Below are 17,528 nucleotides of genomic sequence, written 5' to 3' on the forward strand. Positions count from 1 at the left end.
GTGTGTGTGTATGTTTATATGAACAGCTGTGAGAAGTAGGAAAAGATAGTCGCAGATCGAATGGGCTTTAGTCCAAATAGAGCCTAGAGTCAAGACCCTCAAAGCTAACATGAAGATAAGACATCCTAGCTCCTTTCCCCAGCTGATTAAACATACTAACCTAACCTAACCTCATCTTACTTAACCTAATCTAACCTAACATAACCACACAGGTAGTAGGCAGCTACCAAACAGGGAGGTACTACCGCCTGGAAGATATTGGAAGCATACTGTATTGTCTAATGGTAGACCCTGCTGCCATATGGCATCACGAAAATTGTGACCAAGTCCCAGGTTGCTGATCTGACTTTCTGCTTCATTTACACACAATTGCAGGGTCTCAATTGTTTCTCTTATTAGTGACAACACACATATACTGTATATCGTTACTCACTCTTTATCTATTTTATAATAATAATAATAATAATAGTTATTATTATTATATTGTTGCCCCCCCCCCCCCAGGTCCTGATGTGGGTCAGTGACCTGTGCCCGGGTGGGTTAATCCCCGACAAAAACCACCCCAGGAAGCTTAAGAGTATTTAATCATCAGGTAAAATAATAAACTGTGGTGTCTAATCATCAGGTAATCCAAGACCACACTATAAAAGTTAACGATGATAACCCTGGACTACAAAGAAAGATATGAACACTTATCTCAGACTTTAATTAAACCTAACCACCACTTACCCGGATCCTGATTGAGGAGACGCTAACAAGACACTCAAGTGGGTTAAAAGGTCGGTGTACTGCCACACTCTACCTGCTGAGGAGGTATCTATGCAGTGTTGCGCCATGCTCTAATTACAGGTGTAGCTTATAAATAAAAAAAAATAATATTATTGTTAAGTTTTTGATTGGCTGATGAATATGATGATTTGACAACAGATTATTATTATTTTTAACTTGATGATTAAACACCCTTACGCTACCTAGGGGAGGAGGGGTTAGGTTAGGTTATGTTTGATTAGCGTTAGGGTGGTTCATGTTCATGTGTAAGAAGCTAAGGGTGCCTAATCTCCACGTGAAATATACTATGGTGTCAAATCTTCAGGTAATACTAATTAACAGTTAAATATAATTATATATGCTTTACCAGGTGTGTTGTTCCGTTCGTTAGTGACAGGTGAGTGGCAATTAACATTATCATCTATTATCGGTTTTCTTCTTTTTTTTTATGTTTAATCAGTAAGTCGACGTCGTTAGCAGGTTGATTGTGTGTGTCCAGTGAGGTAGAGTCTGTGTACAGTGACAAGGGGTTGAGAGAGAGAGAGAGAGACCGTCTCAAGAGGCCAGCCTTACCTGCCTACGTTATCAAGGGAGGCTTAGCCCGACCCCGAGATACGATAATAAGGCATACCTGAGATACGACCTTGGACAGCTTCTTAAACACTCTCTCTCTCTCTCTCTCTCTCTCACTCACACCCGCCCGCATCTAGGCTCAGTGGCGAGTCAGTAATTGTAATTTATTGGGTGAAGTGGATCGTCCGGGCCGACCCATTATACCCGCACACGTGAAGCTTCCTAGTGGACAGCGCCACCTACAGTGATACCCGCACGGGGCTATAATACCCACAACTGATACCCGCACGGGGCTATTATACCCACAACTACGACCCTCACAGGACATGGATATTTGCTACCCTCTTAATTTGTTGCTGGGTTAGATATCCACTACGCTAAGCAATTGCTATGTAGGTAGGTAAGAATGATTGAAAGGGTGGGGGGGGGGGTAGGGAAAGGTAATATAGCGTAGGTTAGATTAAGATGTCACGTAAAATAGGTGATGTAGGAAGCTGTAATGGTTGATGAGGTAACCGGGGAATAACTTGAGAGAGAGAGAGAGGTATCCCCCCCTGAAAAAACACAATAATAAACACTAATCAAACATAACCCACACGGTAGAAAAAACAACAACAGCTAATGAACAAAGTCTCGAATCTTTCCTCCATTCCAAAAACTTAAGGCGGTCCTAAATACACACACACACACACACATACACACAATGAGGTCAACCTAGCCTCCAGCTGAATCTCTGTAACATAACCCCGAAGAGCAAGTTAGCATTGTTATTCTCCCTGACGCGCCACGTTCCTCCTCCCTGACACACGAATCACAGCTAATTCACAAGTCCAACTATCGGGTGACATCACTACAACTAACACCCGGTTGGTCACAGTTGTTGGGACACGCTAGGGGAGGAGGTGGTTGAGGGGGTAGAGTCGGGATGAAAGGGGGAATAGGGGGGAGGAAGGGGGATTGAAAGGGAAGGATAGAGGGGATGATGAAGAGAGGGGGGGGGGAGTGTGTCAGCGGGTAATCTGGTTTAATCCCCCAGAGGCTGATCAACACAATCATCCCATCAACTAGGGTGTGAAGGACCCGTATGTCTCTCTGGCACAGCTGAGTATTGAGCTAACAAGACCAAACAACACCCACAGGATGTTCTTGTCTCCTCCTCCCCCCCACACAGTCACTCAAACCCGTTTTTTTTTTCACTCGCATTAAATATCTCTTTCACACACACACTCACTTTCCGTCTTTCTCTCCCCCCTCTCCTCTTTCCCTCACAATCTGAGTCTTGCATTTGTATACATAACACCCGGCCGTCACTACCCCGCCCTTCCCCACGACGCTGAATAACACCTTCACGATTCCCCGCTTGTGTGTACGTAACGCAGACCCCCTCACCATGACCCCCCCCCACCCCACCTCCTCCTTCCCTGTACCCAAAACCCTACATCACGTGGTCAATGGTCCCCATCTTCGTGATTCCCCGACGATGCAAGTATCCATTTCCGTAAGTCCTTGTCCTGTGCGTGTACCTTCATCACGGTCGGGGACAGGGAGGGGCGGAGGGTCCCTCGTACCCTTGGACGCCCGAGGCAGGAGGATGCGATCAACCAGGTCCCTCGAGGCCAGCATCACCCAGCTCATTAGAGGCGGCCACCGTCTGTGACCTGTCTGCCCTGTGACCCTATGCAACCCCCCCCCCTCCCCCCCACACCCTCTGCTTTGTGTACTGCAGGCGATAAACCTTCTATCTTCTTTCTCTCTCTCCCTCTCAGCTTGCTTGCTACTAAACCCTTCTGGTGACAGCTGGTGTCATCCAAAACCTCAGCTGCACACCTGTTGCCCACCATGTGTTGCTACCCGTGTTGTCTGTAGTGTGTGTGGCCGCGTCTCGCTGTACGTGTTTTGTCCTTGTTGACCGTGGTGTGTGTGTTCACGTCTCGCTGTACGTGTTATTTACCAGATGTAGGTCGTTGTCCGTGTTTGTTTTCTTCTGTTCGCGAGGTGTTGACTATGTTACGTTGTTTGCTTTTGACAGTGACCAGACGTGCGGCTGTGATACCTGTGGTGTGTGTGTGAGTGACCATCGCTCTTGGTTGTTTGTATGGCCGTGTACACTCGCTTGCCAACACCGAGGAGGAGAAGGAGGGGGGGCAAGGAGTGAGTTATGTAGATCCATGGTGTGCCCAGCGTCATTACCACCCCACTCTGAACCAGTTCCCACGCCTCCTCACCATACCCCCTTCCTTCTCCTTCATTGCTGGAATAAACACCCATATCTCTCTGTCTCCTTTCCTCTCCCCCTCTACGTTACAAGTTACAAAAACAAATCCCACTAAAGAGACAATACAAGGTTAGTATCGTAGCTACAGTAGGATCAGAGATTAAATACAATCCCCTTTATAGTAATTAATCCTATTCCACATAAACACAGCACAATTTTTATTTAAGCCAACTCGAATAGACCGCCAAAATGTAAACAGATTCAGGGAGGTAAATCACACGCGGGCAAAAACACATGAAACCAAATCCTCAGAAAGTTTACGAGTAGTTTTAATAAGTACAGTCAGTCTGTCTACCCTTCCAGCGTGAGGGATAAGATGTCTCTCAGATATTACGCCTCCCTCCTTGTAAAAACTCCCTCACGTCACCCTAACTTTCTTTTTTCATCGTCTTTTATCCCTGGAGCCAGACATGCGTGCGTGAGACTGAGAACCCCCCCTTCCCCCCTCCCGCCGTCAGCCCTCTCACGCGCATCAGCTGTTCCTGGCGTCACCATCTTTGTTGTTGTTTTTGCTGAAGCTGGTGTTTGTTGGGGTGGCTGTAGGGGGAGACGAGGACGAGGCGGTGGTCACTATTGGAGAAAGAGAGGGAGAGAGAGAGAGGAGACAATACCCCTCCCCATCTTGCTCTTTCCTCAGCGAGTATTTTTCATCTTAGATATGATTTATTTCCTCCACATGATGATAATGTTAATAAATGAAGATCACCTGGAGACTAGACAACACAGCTTATTTAATCTTCGGGTGATATAAGCTGAGGGTGTCTAATGCTATCCCAAATCTTAAATGAACAAAATTTGTTATTGTAGGGAAAAATCAATTCGGTGTGTTTCATTCGGGACAACGCCAGCCAGTCAGGTCCTCACGATCAAGGAGAGAGAGAGAGAGAGAGAGAGAGAGAGAGAGAGAGAGTGTTGTCCCAGGGTGCAGGGTGAGGGGGATGGCTGGTAGTGGTAACCGGGTGAGCGCGGCGTGACAAGGTGTTCGCCGCTGTCCACCCCGAGTTTACACCGGCAAACAAATGACCCAAACTCACGACACACACACTGATGGGACTCACGCCACACACTGATGGGACTCATGACACACACTGATGGGACTCATGACACACACACTGATGGGACTCACGACACACACACTGATGGGACTCACGACACACACACTGATGGGACTCATGACACACACTGATGGGACTCATGACACACACTGATGGGACTCACGACACACACTGATGGGACTCATGACACACACTGTTGGGACTCATGACACACTGATGGGACTCATGTCACACTGATGGGACTCATGACACACTGATGGGACTCACGACACACACTGATGGGACTCGACACACACTGATGGGACTCATGACACACACTGAAGGGACCATGACACACTGAAGGGACTCATGACACACACTGATGGGACTCATGACAACACACTGATGGGACTCATGACACACACTGATGGGACTCACGACACACACTGATGGGACTCATGACAACACACTGATGGGACTCGACACACACACTGATGGGACTCACGCCACACACTGATGGGACTCGACGATGGGACTCACGACACACACACTGATGGGACTCGACACACACACTGATGGGACTCACGCCACACACTGATGGGACTCATGACAACACACTGATGGGACTCACGACACACACACTGATGGGACTCACGCCACACACTGATGGGACTCACGACACACACTGATGGGACTCACGACACACACTGATGGGGTAAACTCACGTGGACTGGTTTCATTAAGTGCGTCAGACATTTAATACCGATTTCTGTGGTCTATTTCCACATGCTCGCTAAAAATAACTCCCACCAAACACTTGTCCACCAGCCACCTGACCCCGGCCGGGTTGTGGGTCATGAGAGGTCAGGTCACCACATCAACAGGTCAGGTTGTGGGTCCAGACCGCCGCGTGGCTCCTGGACCAAGAGTATATACCTCATTACTGTACTTGTGTTCTATGAATTGGAGAAATATTTATTACTCTGTAGATATATAGAATCACCTGAAGATTAGACACCCTAACTTATTTCCCTGAAGATTAACAAACACCAGGGAGGCTAATCTTTAGATAATCCGAGATAATCATTAGTTATTTAAAACACATGAGAGGAAGGGGAGGGCCACGAGGCGAGTGAGAGCTGACCATCCCGCTACAGGTGACAACATGCCCTCGCTAACGTGTAAGATCCAGTATACACCCGTAGCTCTTATGTGTGCGTGTGCTAATTGTGTCACTGATTAGTATTAGTGCGTATAACGTGTAGCGGTCGGGAGGAACATTGGGGGGTGTGAGGAGCAGTGTAGGAAGGGGGTGAAGAACAGTGTTAGGGGAGGGATGAGAACTGTACGGGGGAGGGTGAGAGAAAGTGTGAGGGGGGTAATGAACTGTGCTGGGGAGGGGGTCAGGAGCCGTGTTGGGGAAGAGTATTGGGGAGAAACAGTGTGGGAGATGCAGCATTGGTCCAGGTTAATCTTCAAGTGAAATAACCTGGGGTGTCTGATCTTCAGGTGATCTATATATTACACCCACCCCTAATAATTACAGTGTAGCATGATATAGAAATATAGAAGAGACAGGATATAGGAAGAACCAAGCTGTGAGTCTCGGCTTTTACTTGATCAGTCCCGCATAGGTGATACCCCCCCCCCTCCCTCGCTAACACGTACATCCAATACACACATAGAGTATTGTGTACGTGTGTTAATTGTGACACTACACGACTACCTTACCCTAGATAGAAATGAAATTACCTGAAGATTAGGTATCCCAGCTTATTTCACCAGATGATCAAACAAACGTGTGTTACCTGGGCGGGTTTGGTTAGTGTGTTTAATCATCAGGTGAAATAAGCTCGGGTGTCTAATTTTTACGTATCAGTAAGTTTCTTAGGATAATAAAATAGAACCACAATCATAATCTATATTAAAAAAAATGTCCCTCCAGTAAGTTTCTCCTTAAAGTATAGTTCATTAAGGTAGAGACTTAATGGAGGTACAGGTATGAGGTGATGGGCTGAGACACACCTTGAGTAGGACCACGAGGTGAGTCAATGACCACTCCCCCCCAGCAGGTGACAACGCTCCCTACCCCTGACCCTCCCTCGCCAACACTCACCTGTCTGTGTGGTAATGCTGTATCACTCATTACTTCGTTCACAGGTTGTAGTAAGAAATAGACTATCACCAAAAAGGAAATGTCCGTCATACTGCCTTTGTCACCTTTTGTTGTAAGAAATAATGTGTGGTGAACTTAGACGAACATTTATAAATCTTTAACGTATACTTCATGTTTACAATCGTATATGTGTATTTTTACTCCAAGTCTCTGATGTAAATATGTCTTCAGTAAAATCATCACCACTATACAAGTACACATCGGTTCAAATATACTGGACGGGACGGGTACACAACTATATATAGCCCAAGACAGCCGTTAAAAGCTTGTACCCACCGGCCTTACTAAGACATATTCAGAGCGATTAAGGTAAGTTTGCCCTGACCACTGCCGAGATTAAAGGAAAAAGGTCATGGAAGCACCGAGTTGACCTGACCTCACTGGCTGGGGACCCAAACCACCACGGCAATTGGGAGCGATAAATGACCTGTTGTCTGTTGTTCTTATAATGGAAATATTGGACCATTGGCTCTATCGGTAGTAAACGATCCGGTCCTTATAACGTGGAGCCAATTGACACGGGACTAAAGACATTGTTATAAAGTATATGATACAGACGATACATTACATGGAAAATATTTTAATAATCATTCTCAATAGATTTTACATATTTATAGGATCACCTGAAGATAAGGCACCCCCGAATATTTCAGGTGGAGAGGCGAGTTTAAGAGCTGAGGTGTTTAATCATCAAGTAAAATAATCTCCAGGTGATCATATGTGTAGTGTAGGTTAAACAATAACTTCATAATACAGTACAGTCACTGCCCGGGTGTGACTCGTGTCTCCCAGTAAACTGTCTGGGACCTGAATCTGTATCAAGACCTTCCTTGGTGTTTGAGCCGACAGCTGCCTCTTCAGTCTGCATTGTGAGGGACCAACAAGTTGATAAAACGAACAGCAACAAAGAGGATGTGAGCAGATGTGAGTCACTCGGCCCAGAACAAAGTACCCGTTCTAATCAGTCATTATCAGGAACTGAAGTGCAAACACGATGCGTCAGTTTCAGCCTAGTGATAAGACCGGGACATTATATAACGCAGCTGGTCATGGTATACAGCTACCACCAACTCCCGCTGCCGCTGTGTAGGGTGACAGTATGAGTCCCGCCTGGCTGCGCGCGTGGCGAGGATGTATACAGCGCGAGTATGGAAGCATCGATCGACCATACGAGACCCACTGAAGCCTTGGACAGGATATTGACGCAGCAGGTGTTACCGAGGCTCCGACAGAATCGCCTTACGTTAATTAAAGTTTGGGTTCATTGTCTTCCACATTGGGTTCGAACTGTCTCGCAAGTAAACAAAACTTAATTAGTCAGCTGAGAAGTTGAAAGTTACAACGAGTGACTTTGTTTACCAATATTATACATGTTGAATCATTGTAAACTTTATATGACGATTTTACTCAATAAATATCCATCTCTCTCTCCTTCCCGACATTGGAAGTAATAAATAGACTGGCAGCGTTGAGTGACCTGCAGCCCCACCTACCAGCTCTCAACTGTGGCTGACGGACACTCGTAAGGTAACACCTCGGCCCCATCATTAATGTATTGGCTGGCGTAGTGGTGTAGGTGATGGGTCTCCCTGCTTCTAAAGTGTTCAGTGGTTGAAGTTTTTCATAGAGACTTTTTCTAATTGTTTGGTTGATTGACTTTTGATATGGACTTGTAGTAAATATTAAGTGGTTGATCTTTTGACATGAACTTAATCAAAGTGTCCAGTTGGTGGGTTTAGAAGCCGGACTTAGCTAAATTTTGATCTAGTAGAGTCTTAGTGGAATTGCGATGACATTTTGGGCTGTAAAGTGAACCATTGAAGTGTGTGTCCACCTCCCCAGTCAACAGGGAAAATTGACTTAAGAATCCAAAGAGTTGGATACTTAACATGTCTAACGTGGAAAATGGCGTCATAATTATATCTGAAAATCTACCTTAAATTGTTATGTTCGTTTAGCAGAGTTAGGAGTCCCAGGTTAGGGGTTGGATTCTCAAAGTCTCTTGATATTTTTTCCTGATATTGAAGGTTTATAGCGAAGGAGTTAATAAGTTGCTGTGACAAGGCTGCTACTGAAAACATACACTGCACCACATACACACTGCACCACATACACACTGCACCATGTACACACTACACCCACCTGTTGACGAGCGAGGTTGAACCACGTCTTGAGGATGAGGTCAAGTCGGGTCTTGTGGAAGTTCTTGGTGGTCTTGACGCTGATGAAGACGTCGTCGAGGGTAGTGGCGGGTTTGGCCGTCGCCGTGGCCACCAGGGCGTTGAGGATGCCTCGTTGTCTCTCCTCCTCCTCCTCGTCCAATTGTTCATATTTTTGTATCGCAACGGGGGCGTCCTCGGTGCCCGTGTCTCCCACCAGGTTAGTGTCTACTGCTACAGGCAGTTCATAGTCTCTATTGAGGGACCTGGGCGCCCGCTCTTGCCACCCGTGCACAACGGGGAACTTAGGGGAAGCTCCCCTCTCTGTCTCTCCCGCGTCACGGAGACTATGTGCTAAATTCTGGAATACCAACACACAGACAGTCACCGCCCCGCACGCTATGGCCACTTGCTGCACTAAACTACGGATCTTCACCCTCATTGTTCTCTCCTGAGGCCGCATCACATCGGCTTGGCTCTTATCACACGACCACAGACACAGTTTGGATGGGGAGGCCCAAGTTCACAGAGCATCACAGAGCAATGATTGCGTACAACCTCTCTCAGTCGTGCCTCGAGACAAACTAAACAACGCTTGGTACGTGGTCGTCGCTTTGGACGAAACTCCTCTGGCCGGAGCCCAGACTCCAGAGTGCGGTTGCCAACGAATGTTTTGGTGCGAAATATATGTCTCCTGCGACGTTTGTCGCGGTTCTATTTATTTTACAGGTAAAACAAGAGTATATTTGAGTATTCTCTTAACCTTGATTTATAAATTACACTGAAAAAGTAGACGTTAGTAATCAATTTTAAAACTTATTTAATATAACTCGTTGAGAAAGATAATGCTGCCAAATTTGGTCGCTGGCAGCTTCACGGATTATAACACATCCGCTCTAATGGTGAGAAAAAGTTGTCCAGATTAATGACAGTCGTTAACATAATTACCACGAATTAATTCATAACTTGGTGCTTATGAATGCATCTTTATCACCAAACTTATTTTAAGTACACAGCGTTCACCTACACCTGGAGAAAGCAGGAATCACAGAGCGGTTAGGTTAGGTTAGGTTAGCGGAGAGTACCATGGCGTATAAGTGTTTATCGATATATTTCTATTCCGATCTAAAATATCATTGACACATTCTTCAGAAGCGTCATTAATGAGGGTTTACTATAGTGTGTACTTGTTCAAACAGCGTGTGGTTGTGTGAGTGTGTGGTGTGAGTGGTTGGGTGAGTGTGTGGTGTGAGTGTGCGGTGCGAGTGTGTGGTGTGAGTGTGTGGTGTTAGTGGTTGGGTGAGTGTGTGGTGTGAGTGTGCGGTGCGAGTGTGTGGTGTGAGTGTGTGGTGTTAGTGGTTGGGTGTGAGTGTGTGGTGCGAGTGTGTGGTGTTAGTGGTTGGGTGTGAGTGTGTGATGCGAGTGTGTAGCGTGAGTGTGTTTTGTCAGTGGTTGGGTGAGTGTGTGATCCACCCAACTCTGTTCTTCCACCTATTCTTCCACCAGTTCTTCCACCCAACTGTTATGAGAATTAGTGTCGCTTGTATAAGAGTTGATACAGCTTGTGGTTATTGATGAGTGGTCTTTGTTATGTAAATGAGAGGGTGAGGGTAGTAGCGAGAGCAATGACCCCTGCGGCACTAATGACCCCTGCGGCACTAAAGACCCCTGCGGCACTAAAGACCCCTCAGCGGCACTAAAGACCTCAGGCGGCAAAAATGACCCCTTCGGTACTAAAGACCCCGTACAGCACTAAAGATCCCCCTGCGGCACTAAAGACCCCCTGCGGCACTAAAGACCCCTACGGTAATAAAGACCCCTACGATCCTCTGGCCATTAATGTGAGAGCAATAGGAGTGTAAGCGATCAATCATTTGCCCGGACACAGTGAGGGGGTGAAGACGAGAGATACAGGGAAGCTTTTTGGGGGAAATTTCGTAAGATAAGACTTTTAGGGAAATATCTAGGGAAAACAAAAGAAAATCGCGTAAATTGTCAAGAAGTTGTGACTCCCATACCGTTTGTTATGTATTAATTTACAGTTATTTGTTAAGATTGACGAGAATTTGTTCTGTTGTGATATTTTTTGATAAACTTAGGTAGAGAAATGTGTTTGTAGTTTAAAAGTGAAGAAAGATAACCCTTGTAATTTGGGGATGTGTGTGTGTGTGTGTGTGTGTGTGTGTGTGTGTGTGTGTGTGTGTGTGTGTGTGCGCGTGTGTGTGTGTTTTAACTCATTGATTACGATGATTTAATCCCTTGAGTGAGATATTATAACCCCATGAGTAAGATGATTTAACCCCTTGATAAAAATGATTTAACTCCTTGATTACGATAATTTAACCCTTTAATTACTATGATTTGACCCTTTAATTACGAGTTATTTTGCCCCCTTGATTACGATGACGTAAGCATTTTAACCCTTTGATTACTGTGATTTAACCCCTTAAATACAATGTCATTATACCCCCAGGAAGACGTCATTATATTCAAAGGGTTAAGTCATCTTATTCACTGGGCTAATTCAGTGGCGTCTAGTGAGCTGGTTGTGGGAATGGGGACGCGGTGGTGATGGTGGTAGTGGTGGTGTTGGTGTGGCTGTGAAGATAGTGGTTGTGAGAGGTGATGGTGGTGGCAGTAGTGGTAGTGGGAATGATGGTGGTGGCAGTAGTGGTAGTGATGTGTAGAACGATGGTGGTAGGAGTAGTACTGTAGTAGTAGTAGTAGTAGTTGATCAAGGCAGCTTCACTCCTCTAGTGTTCACAACCTCTGGTGGGATGGGCCCAAGCGCAAGATGTTTCTACGCCAGACTCGCGGAGCTGATCTCCGAACAGAAGCAGCAGCCCAGAAGTTATGTCACAGCCTGGATGAGATGTCGACTGTCCTTCTCTCTCCTTCGGTCGGCTTTGCTCTGCCTCAGGGGAACGAGAGCTTCTGCCCCTACTCCGACAACTGCTGCAGATATTGACTATGAGGCTACAGTCACTGAATGCCGCATGGATCTGCGGCTCAACTAATTTAACACAGATAGGATAGTTTCTTATGTATTAGGATATTTAATATTAAGGTAAATAAATGGTGGCGAAGGTGTGGCTATTGGGGGAGGCTGGAGGCCACGTTAAAAAAAAAAAGTAGTAGTAGTGTTAGTGACATGGGGGCGTTGGAGAAGGTGGTGGTGGTGACGTTGGTGAAAGTAGAGGTGGTGGTGGACTAGGAGGTGATAGGGGTGGAGAAGGTGGTGGTGGAGGTGGTGGTGGTGGTGGAGAAGGTGATAGGGGTGTTGTTGGAGGTGGTGGTGGAGGTGGTGGTGGTGGTGGAGAAGGTGATAGGGGTGTTGTTGGAGGTGGTGGAGGTTGACAGGTGGTCTGGGCAGAATCAACAGGTCGCCACCTCAAGTGTTTTGGGAAAAGTGAGACAGGAGAGAGAGAGAGAGAGAGAGAGAGCCTTGGTGCACGTCTGTAGCCTTGGTGCACGTCTGTAGCCTTGGTGCACGTCTGTATCCTTGGTGCACGTCTGTATCCTTGGTGCACGTCTGTATCTTTGGTGCACGTCTGTATCTTTGGTGCACGTCTGTATCCTTGGTGCACGTCTGTATCCTTGGTGCACGTCTGTATCCTAGGTTCTCACCTGTGCACGCACCTAGGTTGATTAAAGTTAAGGTACAAATGCTTAAAAATGAGTCAACATTACACCGAGTCTCGACCTGAACTAAAAAAATGTTCACTTAGCAACAAAATTAACATTCCGAAACATTTACAAACATTCTGTGTCTTAGATTAAAAGCAACCAATTCCACACATTCTAACACCATAAGTTAAGATGAACACCTTGTACTGGTTTATACAAATGTTACAAAGTTCACTTTAACTTAATCCGTATTTAACGTTCAATTCTTCCTCTAGTTTACTCAGAAGGCAACAAAGAAACACATAACACGTAGCGACACTGACCAACACTGCTTGACGTTTAAGTGGGTATTGTCTTACAGTTTGTAGAAGAGAAGTAAAATATATACAGTGTGTATCTGTTGATAGTGAGAAGTGTGTGTGTGTGTGTGTCTCATGGTTGAAGACCTTCAGGGTGTCTAATGGAGAGAGAGAGAGAGAGAGAGAGAGAGAGAGAGAGAGAGAGAGAGAGAGAGAGACCCCTGAAGATCAACTCTCTTTTAGCAACACACAAAACAAGGACAGAGACGTGTTGGTTGAGTTGTTGTCATGATCTAAGTTCTTTATGTAGTTGGAGAGGTTTAGGATAAGTGTCGTGATGGCGAGAGATAAGTCAATCCTGTGGACTGAATACTAAAAGCATTGAAGGTTATATTGTTGTGCACAGGGAGTGGGGTTTAAGGATAACGAGCACAAGGAGTGGGGTGGAAGGATAACGAGCACAGGGAGTGGGGTGGAAGAGACAGTTTGACATGGTTGGTTGGTTTAATTTTCACGTGTAAGTTTTGTATAACTTCTAGATATAAACGGGAAGAGTGGAGGCTCAAGGATAGAACCATTGGGTACTCCAGAGAGCGCTCACACACACACACACACACACACACACACACACACACACACACACACACACACAGATGATTGGTCTTAAGAAGAACAGCTCACTGCCTGAACAACCCCTCCCCCAGGATGAACACCATCGATCAAGGCAAGGATGCAGCCTCTGTCAAGCACAGCCGGGCGTCCTGCAGGGCAAACTCCTTGTACCAGAGCCGTTTCCCTCTCGTATAATATCGCCTTTACAATACACAAACAGCTTTTAACAATACCTTCAAAGTCTTTATTTTATTTTTATTTTTTGCGTGTGTAAAGGTTAACATGGGGTTATTATTGTTCATTGTTCAGGAGCGCGAGATGTGTTAGATAAGGGTGTGGTTAATATAGGTATGATTGATGGGTTGATGTCCACGATAGGGCCCTCAGAGTGCTGCGTAAATATGTATGTTTACTTGCCATCAGCGGCCCCGTCCGTGCTTGTGGCCTGACGTGACGCCTTTGTGGAGGAGAAGGTGGGGGCGGTGGTGGGGTGGGTGTGCAGGAAGAGGCGGTGAAGGAGAAAGAGAGATGGGCAAGAAAAGGAAATAGGAAAGTAAGATAAAGAACAAACGCGGGAGAAGAAAAAGAAAATAAGGAAAATGAGAAGGAAACTAGTAGTTGAGACAAAGAGAAGATGAGGAAGAGAGAAGAAAGGGAATAAACGTCGAAGGAAAGAAGAAGAGAAAGGAGAAGACGAAGACAAAATAGGAGATGAAAAAAAGAAGAAGAAATGAATACATGAAAACAGCAATAACAGAACAGAGAAGAAGAAAATAAGGAAAGAATGACAAAGAAGAACAAGACATTTTCCTCATAGTAATTTACAGCTTCACGAAGACAAACTGGTACAGAAGACATTGTTGCTGATTTGCTTACAGTTCAGAACCACAAACAACATAAAAGAATTTTGGAAGGAGTAGAAAAATTGCGTTTTTCCATTTTCCTCTCGTGATGCTGTTGGATGTATAATGTGGCCAGATTTCAGCTCCTGGTGTGGATACAAACCTCATTTTAGTGACCATTATAATATTTTAAGGTGAGAGAATCAAATGGAAGTGTGAATTATGTCCGGAACATGTAAGTTATCGAAGTAATATTTGACACAGTGTTGACTGACTGAATACATTATATAGATATTGGTTCCTTTAGATGTAGTAAATTAGGATATAATTTATCTCTGAAGTATATGAATTGGCTGATACTCTGCCACTCGCTCCAAAAGTAGTTTATAGACAGTCACTTCACAACACCAGTCAATGCTACAACACTGACTCTTCCTGAAAATTTACAAAACGAATTAGTAACTCCAAAGACCCGTTCACACTGAGGCCGGAACGATCATAATTAATCTGACGCAAATTGTCCGAATGAGTGAGTCAGTTAACATCATATATCTCACACTAAATTCGAATCACATCTATATCGATTCTTTCATATTTTATCCAAGAGGGAAGACAGTTTCCCTCTTCCTAGAAAGACAGAGAATCGTGTAACAGGTAATTAGCTCAGCTGAGGAAATCCTAGTATCCACCGCAGCGTCACATATCGCCTGCCGACAATCTGCTTCAGAATATGTTTGCGTCCGGCCTCAGTGTGAGCAGGTCCTGAGATATAAGACTAACTTCATGTCCAGAGAAACTAAAAGATCAGAATTATATAGATTATATTTGTGTGTAGTTAAGTTAATAGTTAAGATATTCCACACTCCAAGAAGTATCTTTTTGAAAGGGTTCGATGAATTTCAAAATGAACACTGCGATTCCTGTTGTCTCTGTAGGGTTGACAAAATTCTTCGTCCATTGTGTCGTATTATCTAAGTCTCTAAGACAAAATCATAAAGGTATTTGTGCTCACCTACTTACCTTCAAAGTCCCTGAAGTAAGGAAGAGGAAGTTTTAGAGATCACATTACTTATATTTTTTTCCCATTTTTTTAAAGTAATTTGTTCAGTCACCTTGTTTTGTATGATACTACAGCCGATGATGATGATGATGATGATGATGATGATGATGGTGATGATGATGGTGATGGTGGTGATGATGATGGTGATGATGATGATGGTGATGATGTTCATTCTTACCTCTACGTACGTTCACACCATTAAAACTGCCTATCCCTTAATTTTTGCTTGAACAGGTGATGGTAATTAATTATTGCTGATAGTCGGATCGTGTGGCTGGGCAGCAGAATTTTGTATATGGTGGCCTTGAGACTCTTGGGGTTAAGAGGCTTGCTTCCCTTCATAACTTTAATTTATATACTGATATTAAGATAACACGGAGGTAAGGTATGTTATTAATACGCCTTACGGGTTATGTTATTGAAGCTCTCAGTGACTGTGATATATGACAATGGCGGCGAAGTATACCACGGCTCGTAATATATCACACGATTTTTAATTACACTTTGATATAATAACTATAATAACTTGGGTAATGTTAGTGTTATTAAAAGGCCGTAACATGGATAGTAGGGCGCCGGGGTCATAGTTCATCCCTGCATGTGTGAGACGACATTGTGGGTCAGGTGTTCTGATTAACATTGAACTTCATTAACATTATTATTTCTATGTTGAGACTTGAGAGGGACTGATGGGTGAAAGAAGGTCTACACCCAGTTAGGTTTAGGTTGGGTTAGGTTAGGTTAGTGTTAGGTTAGGTTAGTGTTAGGTTAGGTTAGTGTTAGGTTAGGTTAGGTTAGGTTAGTGTTGGGTTAGGTTAGGTTAGTTAAAGTTATCTTGCTTTAGATGAGGTTAGATATGTACCGAAGACTTGGTATACAGTGTGCTGTATCCACACTGCCCCTAACACGCAGTCATGTCCTATGGGACCCACTTTCTTTAGGTTAATGTATTTTAGGTAAGATAAATTAAGGTGAAGTTAAATTAGGATACCTTATGTTTGAGTTGGTTAAGTTAGGTAAGATTTATGTGTGAGTTTCCCCTACGAGATGGCATGTACAGCAGCTTCTCTCAGTAGTGTCATTTTTTTCTGTATGTCTTTAATAAATTACGTATAGCATATTCTGTATACGCCCATTATACCTTTGGCTCCTCCAAATGTGGAGTATGTGGTGGACCCCTGGTGAGGCTTCATGTACCCCCTGGAGGTTCGGGATCCCTGGTTCAGTTACCCGACACTAGACCATTAATATTTATTGCCAACTATTAGGTCTGTTAAATGTTGGTTCTCTATACCTGTACTGACCTGAATAATGGTTTAGTTCTACTTTTCCGAAGCTCAGTTTAATATTTCATTTTTTTTAATCAACTTAATTTGATATATACTGCATAATTATCCTATTCGATGGTTGAGGCCAATTACTGATTTCTTGATAGTGAATTAGCCGAATATTATGTAAAGGTTGCCGGCCGCTGTACCGGAACCTCTCCTGGGTCTGACTGCAGTAGTACAGTAGGTAGGCTGCTGTACCTCGTCCTGGTGTTGGAGTCCACTGTACAAGCAGTTGGTTGTTGTCAATGGTAACTGAAGATGATGTCTCACTCCTGTGTTAGGTCGTCCTTAACTCGAGCACCATAAGGCAGTTAATGTGTTTGTTTTTATTATGGTGAAAGAATTATAATAAATCAGCGATGATGGCTGAGAAAATCAAGGAAAGATTCAGTTTAATATTCATGTACGGAAAGTTAAAGGCTCATCATACCAAGGGATTTAATCTACAACATCCAGGTATTATGATGAATGGTGTAGAGTAAATTATTGTGTAACTGATCGATGGGCATGATCTACCTCTCCCTTCATGAATATTTAACTGAATCTTTCCTTCATTTTCTCAGCCATCTTTGTTGATTTATTATGATTCTTTCACCTGAATAAGATGATAAAAGAAGATAATTAACTATGTGATGGTGTGTGAGCTATGAGACACCCTGTACATCACTCTCCTCCATCACCACCTACCAGCCTCTCTCCTTCGCGGCTCCGTCAGAATCATTCGTCTACCCTGGACTATTGTGAGATTTTGCTTTCATTTTTATCTCCTAAT

At 44.4% G+C, this 17,528-nt stretch overlaps 1 protein-coding gene across 1 annotated transcript in view; it reads right to left on the reverse strand.

Annotated features, from left to right (window-relative positions):
* LOC121864231 (fringe glycosyltransferase-like) overlaps positions 1-9,591 on the reverse strand; it is a 48,687-nt gene extending 39,096 nt beyond the window's left edge. The window contains exon 1 of the mRNA XM_042363277.1: positions 8,969-9,591. Within this exon, the coding sequence (XP_042219211.1) occupies positions 8,969-9,448 (480 nt within the window). The 5' untranslated portion in view covers positions 9,449-9,591. The remainder of the gene's footprint in view (positions 1-8,968) is intronic.
* Positions 9,592-17,528: the final 7,937 nt, after the last annotated feature.

Source organism: Homarus americanus, unplaced genomic scaffold, assembly GCF_018991925.1.
Source record: "Homarus americanus isolate GMGI-L3 unplaced genomic scaffold, GMGI_Hamer_2.0 scaffold26351, whole genome shotgun sequence".
NCBI classification, from domain to species: domain Eukaryota; kingdom Metazoa; phylum Arthropoda; class Malacostraca; order Decapoda; family Nephropidae; genus Homarus; species Homarus americanus.